The 15,943-nt window shown below is 35.6% G+C and overlaps 1 protein-coding gene across 7 annotated transcripts in view; it reads right to left on the reverse strand.

Annotated features, from left to right (window-relative positions):
• The window catches only part of ATP9B (ATPase phospholipid transporting 9B (putative)), a 158,000-nt gene that overhangs the window by 22,636 nt on the left and 119,421 nt on the right, over window positions 1-15,943 (reverse strand). For all 7 annotated transcript variants that reach the window (XM_065667199.1, XM_065667195.1, XM_065667193.1 and 4 more), the window contains 2 exons: window positions 9,521-9,633; window positions 5,665-5,913 (listed from right to left, as the gene is read on the reverse strand). In XM_065667199.1, coding sequence (XP_065523271.1) covers window positions 5,665-5,913; window positions 9,521-9,633 — 362 coding nt within the window. The remainder of the gene's footprint in view (window positions 1-5,664; window positions 5,914-9,520; window positions 9,634-15,943) is intronic.

A 15,943-nucleotide genomic window follows, 5' to 3' on the forward strand; every position in this document is an offset into this window, starting at 1 on the left:
CTTCATAAACTCTCTATCAAGCACTGCAGAAAAGCTAAGCCCCTTCCTCATTCCTGTTGTGGATTCAAAACTACATATTCAATTAGAACATTAGACTGACTTTAGCCTAAAATAAAGGCTAATCAACAATTAAAAAACACCACAAACAAACTTGTAAATTGACAGGCCACAAAAACCTTGGTATATTTATCATTAACTAATTACATTCAAAATTATTTTTCCAACTGGGGTGTCAACATTATTTTTTAAGGAAAAAAAAAAATCTTTTGTACAATAAGTTCTATTAGCCTGTGAGTCCCATTTAATAACCCCAATTAAAATAATTATGTGGCAGAAAATGCTACAAATATCTAAGCACAAGAATCAATAGACAAAATTAAGGCCAACATGTAAGATGAAACATAATGTCCATAGAAAGCATTTAAAGGAACAGCAGTATATTTACTTTTAACTCTGAGGGAGTTAAGTACTAGCCTGCCCTATCAAATAACAGGAGTTTGCTTCTCTCTGGAGTGGTGTTAGATGGCTTTAGGTCATTCAATCGAATACATTCAAGACTGTTCCTTACACAGCCCAACTCAAAGCCCATCTCTGAATTCTCTTGACCTTTCCTTGTGAGGTTGAGTAATTTGTGCATGGAAGCTCATTCTCATTCCCTCTCAGATTAACATATTCCTTAGCTTCTTCTGGACCAACAGGAAATATCACTTATCACCCAACTGCCTTACTGATTTTCAGTTTGGGGAATTGCAACACCAAAGAGTCTCTTTGCACTGTGGAAAATGTAAGTATCTCTAGTAACCTGTCATCTTGGGAGCATGATGGCATGAAGATGTCCCAGTTAAACAAAACCTGATATAGTCATTTGAAAAAATATGAAACTCGTCTTGCCTTTCGGCACATAGGTTTATAAATCCTCAAACTGAGGTATTCGAGGCATATTTCTGATTCCTGAAGACCTTCCGTTACCGGATCAATCCTAAAAGGCTGTTACTACTTGGCAGAAGACAAAAAAAAAAAAAATGCCCTAGGCTGTTCTTACTTCTTTTACATGCTACATCAGTCAGGACTGGAACATACAAAACATCATGCTACTACCACTCTGAATTCTAGGACCAACTGTTACTTTCAATATAATATTCCCTTTCAAGCTAAGACATCAGTTTAAGAAAGAGATCCACCGCCTCGCTGTTGGTGTTGGCAGCTCTTCTCCATCCCATCCCAGAGTTTGGGAGTTCCCCACCAGTTGTGCTGACAGCTTTTCTGAGGCTATGATATGAAGATGATCACTTAAACTGAAAGACTTCAAAGGTTTTGGCATATATGAGGGAGCAATTTGTAGGGTGAAAAAGAAGGACTAGGGGTGTAAATCTTGTAAGCTAATTTTGCTGCATAGAAGAATTCTCCTGTACCAACCTACATTTATTTCAGAATATTTAAGAACATCTTGACTTCAGACAACAGCATCTGTTTTCAAAACCAGGTTGCCTTGTAAGGTATACAGAGGTTATATGTGTGGTATTTTGAAGTTAAGGCTATTGGTTTGGAAACAGGAAAGAAGCAGTGAGATTTCTTGCTCACCACTGCCTGAGTGTTCCCAATGGTTTTTGTTTGGATTGTTCAACATCTCACATAATGTTTCTGATCAGCACTGCTTCGTTTGTATTTATAAACACTGGTTTGATAACTATCACTTGCAATCTATCACTTTTCATCTAAAAACTTCATAACTAAAATTATTAACTTAAAAATACAGCTTGATCATGTGAAAAAACTGCCAATCAATAATCAAGTCAAGCTATGGAGTAGTTATTCTCTGTGGGTCTCGAAGGACATGAAAGTGATGGTTTTATGCTACTGAGTGATTTGCTTTTCACAATACATTGACAAAACAACACAATTAGTCTTGCTTCAATAAGCACACACAATAAAATGAATTAAACAATACAACATGTCTCATACATTACAGCTTGACTTTTGTAAACACAAAAGCTGCTTCACTAAGGGTATATCATTTCCCTGTCTGTTTTTAAAGGATTGGCTTTGTATCTTGGTAATTAATTTTAGCAACTCTGTTGTCTCTGGACAGAAAAGTTAGAATTAAATAACTGACCACACTTTAAGGTAGCTTTTAAATATTCAAAATCCTGGCATTAGAAATGCTTGAGAATATAACAGTGCAGGACAAAGCATAACCAATAAATGACTGGTTTATGAGAGTAAGCAGTCATTAAAAATCATGAATGATCAACCTTTTCTGACCATGGGGAGCAAAGGTCTTCAAAGGCTCCTGTTCATACCATGCCCCTGGATTGCTTGGGTCTGTAACCTTTGAACTCCATTGCTTTACCTACTTAGTTTATATCCTTTTATGACTGTTCATTACATTAAGGTAGCTGGCTTTCTACAGATGAGCTGGACCCATGCGTATGATGGCCAAGTAGGAGCTGCTTTGATTTTTTTGTGTGTGTGTGTTCTCAATGGATGTTTATTGTTTGCTATGCTACAGCTGTAGAGGACAAGTGACAGACAAACGAAACTCTCCACTCTCTCAGAGAAAATGAAATATTGATCACTTATCATAAGAAACAAAGAGCCTGGCATAAGTAGGGTTCCTATTATGAATACAAAATCAGTTACTTATCTCAGGTTACTCTAACAGTAGATTAATACATCTTTTATGATGAATGTACCTACTCCTGAATGTGCATACTTTGTTATGTTTCATCTGTATACGGATGAACACATACACACATAGATGTGACGAATTTCAAATGAATTCTTTGAATCAATTCACTAAGTGTACAGCGTGTCAACGTACTACTAAACTGCTTCTTATACCTTCCTACACGGGCGAATAGTTTACACTTACACATTGTTCTCTGCTATGTACATCCTATGATGGTATCATGCAATATCATATAATGCAACAGACAACTGCAGATAACATCTTCTTTAAAAAGATCACAATCAAGCCATAAACAACATCTAAGAGAACAGAGTTGTAACACTGAGGAAGTACAATGCATAAAACTGGTTAAGTCTATTAAATGATAATGTTGCTTATTAACCAAATATGTTGTGATAGGTCAGTGCTGAGGTTAAACAGAAAACATCAATTGAACCATTTCCCTAAATAAAGCTCCAGGGTGCAATATTCAAAGCACTTTATTCAATAAAAAATGCTTTTAAAATGGTACTTTGGTGATTGGGAAACATTGGCATCATCCGTCAACCTAACTGCAGGAAAGTTCAATAAGCTAAATAATGAACCATTTACATTATTTTCCTTAGGCTCCAGTGATTTGCAAACATTGCATCAATAGAACTCTTTAAAAAATTATGATAAAGACCTGCTAGTCTTTCAACTCTTAGGCTTTTTGCTGTCATGCTGCAATTTTTAAGCTGTTTAAATGAGGTTTTTCTGTAGCTTCATCTTTTTATAGGACTCCATTTAGCATCAATTTCTCATTATATTAAAGCATATTTGTTCAATACGATAATTTTTCTAGTGTTTCAAGCATTATCTTTGAGAAACAAAACGGAAATTTAATGCTCTCTCTTCTAAAATGTAAGCTTTTAATTTCACTGCCATATAATTTGAATATATGAGTCCAGATGGTAAAAAATAAATTCATTATTAAAAGGATACCTGTGCTTTCTCTTCCTTGAAGCACTAACAGTTTCTCTGTTGCTGATTTTCTCTTCTACCCTGAGTCACAGATCTGCTTTTTTAGCACTTTATCAACTTTCCTTTCCTCTTTCCAAGGTCAAATTCCCTACTGTCTTCCCAGGACACCACTTGCATAACTCTCAAGTCTTACAGCTGTTTCCTTTAGCAAGTATGAGAGGAAAATTGCTCTTTATGGTAATATTTGCAGGTTCCGAACAACTGGATGAATATACAAACGCCCACAGGGAGAGAAGAGCAAATGGGAGAAAAAATTCACATTGTCTCTGTCAACTGCACGTCTCTTCACCTGATTTAGTAGTAGCTTTGGCTGTTAAAGCAGAATGTTTACTTAATCCATAGCTGCCATCATATCTGCATAGGTTGGTACTTGTTCATGCTGTCTTTCACTATATTTAGCAATATCTCACTAGCTCGCTACACTGATCTATTTAGGAAATAAGAAAATATGTGCATATGAAAAATTGTACACATGTGCATAATACAGGTCAAATACCACACAATAACACTAACAAACCATATTTACAGGGTATCTCTGGCATAAACAAATGCACTGCCTGCATTCTCAATTCATAACGCAGATCAACCCACAGTATGTAACACTACTTACAGTACTATGGATTACTGATTTTAGCCAAAGAGCTAGGAGTCCAGTCCTGCCTAAAGTTTATTTCCAAAAAACTTTTTAATCACTGAGAAACAGCCACTTCTTTATATTCTACAATCCTTTGACATTATGAAATGTGTTTATAGCATCTGAAATTCACACGACTGCTAGTTCGGTACTATGTGAAGACAAACTTAATTTTATTTCTTACATTCCTAAAAATACTTGTTATAGACTTGTTCCTTTTAACAATTACAGTTCGAATTGCTGAAGTTTTGCTAGTACTACAGATGGTGATTTATTGGACATGTAAATCAAATGCATACCAAGAATAATAGGCTATGCTGTGGCCAGATGAAGTTTGTGGAAGAAATATTACCTTGTATTAGATCAACTTCTGTACTAGAAAAATATACAGGCTTTCAGATACACACTCCCTTCTTCACATCTTACAACAACCTTGCTTTGATATGACTAAGCTACTGTGGCTGCACCACCACCAGCACATCCAAGCTCCAGACACTGCTAGAATTGACTTAAAAAGAAGTTGCCCTTCAGCCTGCTTGCTTTCAGAGGCAAAACTGTAAGTACTCTATTTCTGTATTTATGCCAAGTGTATACACGTTTTTATAAAGTGGGCAAAAATTATTATTTATGCGTACTTTGTAGTATCTTGAAACTTGAGCTTTGCCTATCTTCCTATCTTTTCAGACTGAATTTTCGGCAGTCCATTTAGGGCTCAAAACAGGTTTATTTTGAACAATAACTAAAATCCACTGAAAGCAGTGGGATTTGTTTGAAATTTGGATTTCAGTGGTAGTCAGATACATGTTTTTATTCAAATGGGGGTTGAAATCTGTTGCAATTTTGACTGAACTTGAAGATTATGAAGCTGCTAAAGGTCTGAAACTCAAAAACTTTTCTACAGGAGTATTTGAGGTTTGGGTTATTTTTTTTTTCCCCTGTTAAGAATACGTACATTCTACTAACTGGTAGTGTCTCTTGCTAATTTATCTGGTTGTCCATCACTCAAAGCAGTTTCATATTCCCTTTTGCATGCATATGCTATGATTTATACATGGATTAATGTTTTGAGAATACATCTAGTGTCTTTAATTGCAATACTCAACACAGTATTGATCCCAAAGCACTGACTTCAGAGACCTTTTAGTCAAATAATTGAAAACACTTCTGTATAACAAAGAAACACCAGATCTTTCCTACAGCTGTAGAGGAAATAAAACTGGATTGCTGCTAATTTTAAAGAAACCCCAGCCCTGAAAACATTTCTTTCACAGTTCTGCCATTTTTAACTTAGTTTATCCTGGTTTTTTAATGAGTAATTTTTTCACCCTTGCATACTAACCTCATCAGGGCTGGAAGCCTGGTAAGTTCGATTTTCATCACTGAAGTCCTGATCCACCTCAGCATATTCTGTTTCTCCAGATACACCAGCCCGGGATTCATATACTGGGGTCACATTGTGGCATAGTGCAATGGCCTTCACTGCTTCATGTATCCGACTGCTGACACTCTTGCGGACTTTGGGTGCAGCTGACTGAGGTTTCCTAGATGGTGTTGAACTTGTACTGTTTCCACTGTTCTGAGAGTGCACCTTTAAGACCCAATTAATAGTGAAGCAAAGTTCAATAATGGAAACTAAACATGAATAATAATATATATATATATATGCTTGTTCCCTTTAAAGGTTGATAAGGATAGTAATTATTAATTTATATAACCTACTGTTAACTTTAGTTTGTGATTTATAAAAATCCCTAATTTACTTTTCTGCAGGTCTGATACGTAACTGCGGGTTCATCACACTGCATTTGTAGTCAGAGATCAGTAACAGAGTGTGCAGTCAATAAAAAAAAATGTGAAATGAAACCAAGTATGCTGTAAAAGGGATGAAGAGGCTGACTGGATTCTGCAGAAAACTTTGCTTCCTCACTTCAGAATTTACCTTTTCCATGATCTATATCAACAGTCTTTTTAATGTCCTTCACATTTTATGAATTGTTTTTTTAAACAGTATTTAAGCCAGCAACCAATTCAGTGAAATTCGGAAATACCAAACCAAAATTGCAAGGGTGGTTATTTTGTTGTAGCTGTTTAGTCTTTTTGTTACCTGTGTACATTCAGAGGCTGGGAATTCCAATGCCATTTAATTGAAAAAAACCCTTTTCTTCTAAATCTTCAACTAAATCTCTTTTAAAGATCATCACATTGGTATGGCACAGAAGGACAAAAGCAAATATTGTTGTTATAGATAGAATAGAAATATTGCTAATAGATAGAATACAAATATTGCTAATTTATAAACTACAGGATTTCTGTGTTATTTGTGAACTAATGCAGTTTGCATGCTTTTGCTGCAGGTTGAAATTTGTTTTTCCCTTATTACATGAATGAAATAATCTCACAAAATAATAATGCAAAATAATAGTTTTACACAGATTTGAAGATCACATTACTGTTGCATAACCACTCAGATAGTACTATATGTTTATAATTAGCTGAAATTAAGGTTGGCAGGTTTTGGTTTTGTGGGCTTTTTTTTGAAGCCAGCACATTAAATATATCAGTAGTACTACCAAAGGCTCTTCTGTTATCCAGGGTAATTCGGAAAACCTCTTCAGAAACCACGCTTTTTTCCTCCTGACTGCAATCTGCTGAACCGTGAACATTCTGCCCATCAAATTACAGTGTTGTCTAATAAAGGGTTTAACTTTCTGCTCATCTGGCACTGCTTTTCAGCTACCGCTTTAAACCTCTGCATTTGCATTCTGCTAACGTTGATGCCATTACAGTTGCAAATAAATTAAGCTGATTTACTCCTTCTGAATTATGTTATGTTTATTGATGCTTGTATAATTTAATTTCACACAAATTCCATTAAAGATTATGCCCTCTATCACAAAATGCTTCCAGTGGGGAAATATAATCAGGTTATAATAGATTTGTGTGTTACATTAAGATGACAATAGTCTAGTAGGTCCACTGTAATAATAAAACAGAACACAAACAAGGGATAAAATCAATGTCACACAAGAACCACTGCCTAGCTAACTGGCAGCTTCTATTATCATAGATTAAATAAAAACCTCACCATACTTTTTCAGATTGAAACAATTGTTTAATAGTGGCTTGTTTTGTTACCAAGACTCCTTCATTTCTCTGTTGCAAAGCGTTGCTACCAACACACACATAATTAAAGCATTATTTAAACATCAAGAAGCGTTATACAGAGCTGAAAAGAAAAAAAGAAGGAAGTTCCAAGAAAGTTCTTTTCATCACCTAACTAACAGCAAACATAGATCTGGGAAATCTTTTCCCACAATTGGGAAAGAAAAGAAAAAAGCAAAAAAAAAAAAAAGCTTCCTTCACATTTCTTATTTCTTTTAAAAATTTCAGTACCAAATATGTTACAGTTACTAAAAGCTTAATTAACCATAGGTATCACTCATTAAATTTTACAGCAAACTAGTAAAAGCTTTAAACTGGTAAGAATTCCAGGGTTCACGCAATTCTTTTCAGATAGCACATTTAACCACAAAATATGAAACCAGTGTTAATGAACATGCCTCCTCTAGAAGACTGGCGCTTAAGTCATCTAACTCAGTCACGCCTAGGTGTGTCAGCTCAAGACTTGTCAGTTAATATCATTTATTGCTACACTTGTTAGGGTGAATACAAGAACAACCCATTATAACTGAACTATGTTTGGGTGATTTTTATTATCATTGTCAGGCAGCATTTACCTTCAGTAACCTATTCTGAACCAAGTTTTGACTGCTGATCTTTAGGTAAAAGAGCTCCATATCTCATTTCCAAGGGATATTACTGAATCTTAGTTAATATTCACGGCTATATCTACTAAGAATTCAGCTTAAATAGATTTCTCCAAACTAAATTAATTCAAGAAGTGGATTTGTTGATCTGTTTAGATGGAAAACAATACAGAAATTCAAGCTGTAGACTAAAAGCTTCTAACATATATTATTCACTGCTTTCTCTCCTGCCTCTCTTCCCAAAAGCTACATAATATTAACTGAATCCAGTGTGGTGTCCAACAGCTACTTTTTCATTTTATTTAAGCAAATGAGAAGGGGGCCATAGTTCAAAAGAGCATAACAGAAGGTTAAAATCAATTGTTTATCCTACAATCCTTTTACAAGAGAAAATGAGGACACAGACGAGGAGGTCAGTCAACAAACTTAATTGGGTCAGCCAGTCATGTTTGTGTATGCAAGTTAGCTATGGAAAAGAACTTTTATATAAAAAAGTTTATTATCACACTGTACACAACATATGGCAATATTAGTGATCATTTGTTTCCTCTTTTCTTTTTCTTGTTTCAAATAATAGAAATAGAAAATAAAGCAAAAAAATTCTTCCAAATCTCAGAGTGGAATGAGGCGCTCAGAAAAGTTTGTAGAAAGCATCCAAACAGTCTACACACATAGGAAATGCAAGCGATGCTTGCAGAATTCCATCTTCCTCCTTCATCCTATGACTGATCCACAGACAGACAGGGAACCACAATCCTCTTGTACAGTTCCCAGACCAAGCACTCACATAGCACAGGAACACTTTGCTCTCCAGCAATATGGAGTTTTCCATTTCCTTCCCTTTACCTCCGGTTTTATGTGTTTTGTAATCATCTTACTTATTAACACACACACAAAAAAAAGCTGCCCCCCCAAAAAAACCAAAGCAAACCCCCCTCCCTCAAAAAACCCACTACTTTTAAGATATGCCTTCATAAATTTTATTTTGACAACTATTTTGCTACCTTTTGGTTAGACAAAATTCATGTGGCTTTTCAATGCCTATTCTGGATGAATATCTACAAAGATATAATTACTGTTCATCTTGTTCTGGACACTTAGTTGTAATTTGTAGTCACAGTAATGAATAGCTTACTCTTAGATGATTTGGCAGGAGAAAGACTGCACTGCACAGACAGGTTAACACAGATTTGTGCTAATGGGCAACAGAAAAGTAAACTCCTTTAAGTGGGTATTACAAGGAAGTTCAGAATCAGGAGAAAACTGTGTACAGTCTCACATTTTTCCCTTTCATCCTATCTATCCCTACAAATGAAGGAACTTTCATAGCATTTCAAATTCCTAGACATAATCAGTAACAACAATGCTTCAACGATGTTAAAAAAAATAAATCTCAGTATTAAAGGTAAATTATTTATGAAATAATACCTGTGAATAAGAGTTTATAATATGACTCTGTATTTCATCCATTGTGTCTGTTCCATAGGACACAGTACCTAGGTGCAGGCGCTTAAATATCATCTCATTCTGTGTAAGTGTTCCTGTAATGAAGAAGTAGTATATCACAAAGCAGCAAAAAATACCACGAGAAGGACACAAAAAACCCCACCCAAATCTTTCTTTTGGACAGGAGGAATGAATCACGAGTTAGAATCAGTTTAATTAAAGGCATGTTTGTGGAAAATGATCAGGGTTAGTCATATTGGAAGAAATCACTGGTTTCACCTTCAAGCTGATTCTGTTAACACAACTAAATATACAAGTTTGAAAAAAGACAAAAACTTTTCATATGGAAGATAGAAAATGCAGTATCTGAATGGAACTGACTCAAAAGCCAGTGCAAGAGTTTGCGCCATGTATCGGAAAGTCTAAAGAAAAAAAAGCAAAACACACCCCCACCCCCAAACAACCAACCAAAAACTAACAACCCCATCCCCCCCCATCCCCCCCCCCCCAAATTCATACAGAGATCCTGCACTTTGTGTATGAAGGTAGACATTCTGGCAAATAGGCAGACATTCTGGCAAATAGGCACAATTAAAGCTGTCTACAGTAAGTCATTAAGAGCTAACATCACTTCCAAATTTAACAGATTTAACCTCCAACCGGAATAAGCCAGAATGAACAAAATCAGTGGTTTCAGAGCTCACTTCGCATTTGTAAGAAACTACAGGGTGTCAGTCACAGACTGACATTTTGCAGCCAACTCTGCCAAGTAGTCACATCCTCTGGTTTGAAAAAGCTCTAATTGAAGGCTTCAGCCTTCTGTGATGGGCACATCAGGCAAAAAAAGGTCACTACTGCCTAGCTTCCTGTGTTCAGTTCACAAAATATTATTCTGAAAATGACCCTTCCTAAAACTTTTTTCTACAGTTACTGTGCTCAAGTGAAATTACTACACTACAAAGCTATTCTTATCTTTAAGCACAGTTTTGCATCATTACAGTATATAAATCTGATGATAAAATAAAAAATTGTTACCAAAAGTGACATTCTTGAAGCTTCCACAATATTTTTAATACAGAAGATATAATTATTTATAAATAAAAATTGCACAATAAAACATTTAATATTAATTTTATTTACCTAGATTATTTTTATATCATGTCTTTGTCCCAGTATGCCAAGATACACAATAAGCCACAGGACGAGACAACACTAAAAGCACAACATATGATATAATTACTACCCGGAAAACTGAACTGTTTGGCCAGTAGCATCCAGTTTATACATCTAATATGGCTAGAATCACTGATGATCTTCAGAGAGTCAGAAGGGCTGTAAAAGTCTCATGCCTTTCTCACTTATACGTGAGATGTCTACTACTCCTACTCCCAGGTAATATCTGTACAGTGACACTCCATCTCAACTGTCATACCATCAAACTGCACCATCAGTGTCTTCCTCTATTACCAGCACTAGATGATTGCTCCAAATTCTCTCTCTACCATTAGAAAATACATTTCCTATTTGCTTTTTCTTATAAGTTGAGGATTTTTTCTTTCTATAGTAGTATTTTTTTAATTAAAAAATATTTAAAATAAGGTTAATGTGAAATGCATAAATTCTCCACAAAATATGCATAACATTACCAAATATCATATACAAATTAGAATACTCCCAAGGCTGGAAAACAGCCAAGGAAGACAAAGTTCCTGATCTCTGGAATTAGCAAGTCATAAATTTTTTGTTTACACCAGGGATAAGAAGATAATTTTGGTTTTATAGCAATCATATAAAACTATGAGGAATTATTTTTTCTGCATTGAGAAGCTGTACTCTTATTGAGAACTTTTGTTAGTTTTCTTGACTAAATTTTTTACTTTAGTAACTGACTAGGAAAAACCAATCTCCAGTTTGCACATAAGAAACATGAAAGTTTTCACTAACAAACATGAGAGATTAAAATCCCCATACCTAAAAAGAAAAAAAAAATGCCAAAAAAAAAAGCAACCCAACAAAAAACCCCCAAATCCGCCCCCCCCCCCCAAAAAAAAAAAACCAAAACCCAACCACTTTGTTCAGTAATGTTTATTGCAAGAAATTTCAAGTAAATCTGCATCACCTTCTTTACTTTCCAGGCATGCTCATACCTTTTCACTGCCCTTGGCTTTGCCAAGCCTTTGAAGTAAAATAAACACTCCCTAGGAGTTGTGAAACTAAATGCTACTCAAAACTTGAGACAGCAGGCAACTGCCAAACCTGCTTCCCACTAGTTCTGTAATTGCTGCTTGGGAAAACTGAGCAGGAAACAAAATAAACCCTAAGATTATTCTGTGGAAAGATTATTCTGACACCACTAAACCAGTCCACTTCCAAATCATGCTTGGTGAGGGAAGGGTGCATAGGTGGAAAATCTATGTGTGTGCTCCCAGCCTCTCTCAGCAAGCAGAGAAAAAAAGCTTCTGAGCAGAAAAGTATGGGGTTTTCTATTTTACAACAAACAGAAGCCAACGAAGGAGGTTTAGGAAAAGTGGGTGAGGAAAAATAACTGTCTTGTAAAGAAATCGAAAAAAACATTCCAGCAATCCTGATTCAATACCTCCACATCTTATAACACTACTTATATGAGCCTTTTTATTGACTACATTAATAAGAAACATCCATGGCATGTGAAAAGAGGCTGCCAACACACTTGTACCTGTTACACAAAACTGTAATATAATAAATAATAATAAGAAAAAAAAACAACAATTATAATTTGCTCATTCTTCTTAGGACTAGTGTAAGGCTTTCAATGATAGTCACAATAAACTTGATGTTGATTAGACAAACACGGCTAGCCACATTTATGAAAGTGTTCCCAAAAGTTTTTGCCAAAAATAAAGTAATACACCTTTTTTGGTCATCCACATGAAAGTTAAGTTTCACCGTGTTTACAAATTAAGAATTTACACTTATATTCTCTTATTGAATGAAGTACAAAATGGGACAGAAACATCCCCATATATAAGGTGCCAGTCAGTCACATAGTAACTTTAGCAGCAGCTCTGTTTCAAATTTTACTCTTTGTTGGAGACAAATACACCTTGACAAAACAACACAACACTTATTTTATGTCCTGGAATGCAAGCACTTCAAATATCTAGAGGCAGATTTTCTAATATAGCCCACTTTGGGAATAAGAAAGAATTCAAAACTGAGCTCTCTAGACTGCTCAAGGTGCTAAGTACTGAAGAACAATGAAAGAGCTTTCTATTTTTAATAATGCTTTTTCAAGACTTACTTATCAATTACATGCTTTCAGGACATTGCTAATATAAAGAGTTATTAGATAAAAAAGGCTTATTTTAGGAAAGCTTCCAGAAATTATGCTTGTCAATATGTGATCATCTACTATTATACATTGCTGAACTTTGCTTCGGAGTGCAGGTACTACTCAAGGGGAAATAACCTGACAAAAAGTTAGCATACAATAGCTGAAAAAAAATCTTAGTATGCTCTTTAATGAAGCCAAGAGCTTTTTTTCCCCTTCCCTTCTCCCCCCCCCCCCCCCCCCCCAGTTGTATCATTAAACACAGAGTAAAGCAGGCAAAGAGGAAATTAATCTCTAAGGAAAAAGTCCTGAAGGCATCATTCCCTGGGTGGCAACAGATGTGATTCACAACAGAGCAGTAGAGGTTGTTTTATTTTGTTTTTGAGAAGCAGATGCAGATCTTTCTGATTCTATACTACTAGATGGTAATTTGTACCAATACCAACAATCTAAAAAGGCCAAAACAGAAAAGCAAGAAAATATGTACTGCAACAAAATTAATAACTTAATGAGAGGCTGAGAGGGCGAGCAACTTTTCATAAAATATGACTACTTTGAGCTATTTGCTTAAACAGACAAAAAGTCTGTGTAAATGTGAAAGTTTCTATGGAAACTTTAAGTGAGATCTTAATAATTACACTGTTGGCAAAAAAAAAAATCCTTGCTATGAATATGAGGAAAAAATATAACCTGGTATAGGATGTAGAAAGAAAAATACTGATGGTGTAAACACACAGAGAATATGTCTGCTCACTCAGTTACAAACAGGCCATAAACATAACCACCACAAAACCTCAAACCAAACCAACCCTACTACAACTCAGTAAGAACTAAGACAAAGATGAAGAGACCTGATACATGTTTATTCTTTCCTGGGCAGAAGGTAACAGAAGAGGTAACAGTTAACACAGTTATGAATAGCAGTAGCCATTTCCCCTGCACCTCCTGCCTACAATAATGACAGCAATATCTAAGAGTAACATTTATAGTCATAGGATACACCACATATTTTCAGTTGACAGGAGCTCAACAGAAAGCACAAAGTAAGAATTAGTTTGACTGATCTAGTTTAAGTGCATGTCTTGAAGCTTCCTGTAGGCTCTCTCCATCAAATCTTTCCACTGCTAGCGTGCTCTGCTCACCCTGCAACCTCAGTGGTACTGAAAATCAGGTAGAGAAAGTGTAAATGCGATAACATAAAGCACATATCCATCAAAGTGAAGAGAGGAGATGTTATTCCATCAGCATTTTTTTTAATTACTCTCTGTGGTAACTTATATTGAACAGATAAAGACTCAATTAAAGCACACCTTAAAAGATTAATTTTCAGAACAATTACTGGAATTCACTATTGTAATAGTACATTACATTAGGCACACCTAATGAAAAAGGCCATGTATGCCAACCTTTAACACAAGGCTTTCCTAGAAAAATAAAGAATCCCATTGCTCTGTGCATCTGTTCAACTATTAGATCTGTTAAGTATCTCATTTGGTCCAAACACCCGCTAAAATGTTAATTACAGAACTCAAATACAAGTGCATGAATTAATAAGTAACTATGCTTCGGAAGACTGTATGCATTTGTTTTAGCTGAATACTCGGGTAGCTGTCATGAACAGCAGCAGATCTGACATCCCGCAACCTAAACAAAAAAATGTGCAAAAAATATTGCCAAATACTATAATTTTTCTTTCATAATTAGAATCTTTTAGTACCCTGGAAAGGATGAGAGCTCATGCTCAGATGCCCCTGGAAAATGCTGGAAACTGCTGCCCCTTGAAACAGTCCTCCCTGCCGCCATAACAGATGACGCCTTTCTGTCAAACTTATATGTGATTCAAGTCCAAACAACATGGCATTTTGGGTAATGGATGCTATAATTAAAATGTGAGTCCTAAAAAACCTGTTGTTTTAGTGGGTGGTTTTAGTAATGGCTTTGTTCTACATGAAGATAAAAACTCCTTAACAAAGGAATTAATGTATTGCTTTAATAGGCTGCACCCTGAGTTAAGTTTTAAAATTTATGAGTTCTCTGCAGCATTGTTCTTTAAACAATGGCATTGTCAAATGCAACCAGTGAGAAGATTAAAGTTCTCCCAGCAGATTAAGTACAAATTATCTGTCCTCCTGTTTCAGCATCATTTGTTCATTTATCACATAACGTCTAGTATTTCTGGTCAGTGTCAATATGCTCTGCATCCTTGCAGTTAACAGATGTCTTCTCTTGTCGAATGAATTACTTTATGTTTCACGCACTGGTGGCCGCAGATGTGTCACTATAGCAACATCATTAATTTCAGATCTTACCGGAAACATGCACTCCAATCAAACCTAATTATACCACATTGCTTTCTTGTCCCACAATAAGGAAACTATAATGCAATTATTGGGATACTTCATTTTCTATTATACTGTGGCAAATGAGAGAGCCACTGTGATGGACGCTTCTTGTCAAAAAGCTTATTGATGAAGCACAAACCCAATTTACAATCATACAAAGGACTACCTTGCAATTATGTTAGTAATGCAATGCTCCTTAGACTCAACAACTAATTCTCAATCATTTCCAGTGAAGCTTGGACCACAATGTAAGATTTTTGCAGACAGTTCTCTGGATTCCCTTTAATTTTCAATATTGAGGAAAACTTCATTTGCTGAAATTTAACTAGACCAGCCTTCTAGTCCTGCTTTCTAATGGCACCCAGTTGGACTGATCGCTATGAAACTGGCTCTCGTCTTACCCCTCTGAGAGCAAAGCCTTAAGTGGGGAGAACAGAATCAACTGGTTTACGTGACTATGAACTGAAAATTCAAGTGAAAAAGTACTTAAGCTAGTTCTCACGAACAGTGTATAATCATGCAATGGTAACCATGGATTAACTGTACAGATTTTGTTCATCACCTAAGAGTGTGCTTCACATTTGTATAAAATGTAGAATGAGACAAATGTATTCAGGAGATGAAACTGTAGAGCAGCTACTGATAATACTCGAGTAAAAAGTACATTGGGTACACATTTGTTCAAAATTAAACACAATTTAAAATTCGCAGGTCATTTAAGACTAATACAATTGAACAGTGTTTCCCATCACA

Source organism: Lathamus discolor, chromosome 2, assembly GCF_037157495.1.
Source record: "Lathamus discolor isolate bLatDis1 chromosome 2, bLatDis1.hap1, whole genome shotgun sequence".
NCBI lineage: Eukaryota > Metazoa > Chordata > Aves > Psittaciformes > Psittacidae > Lathamus > Lathamus discolor.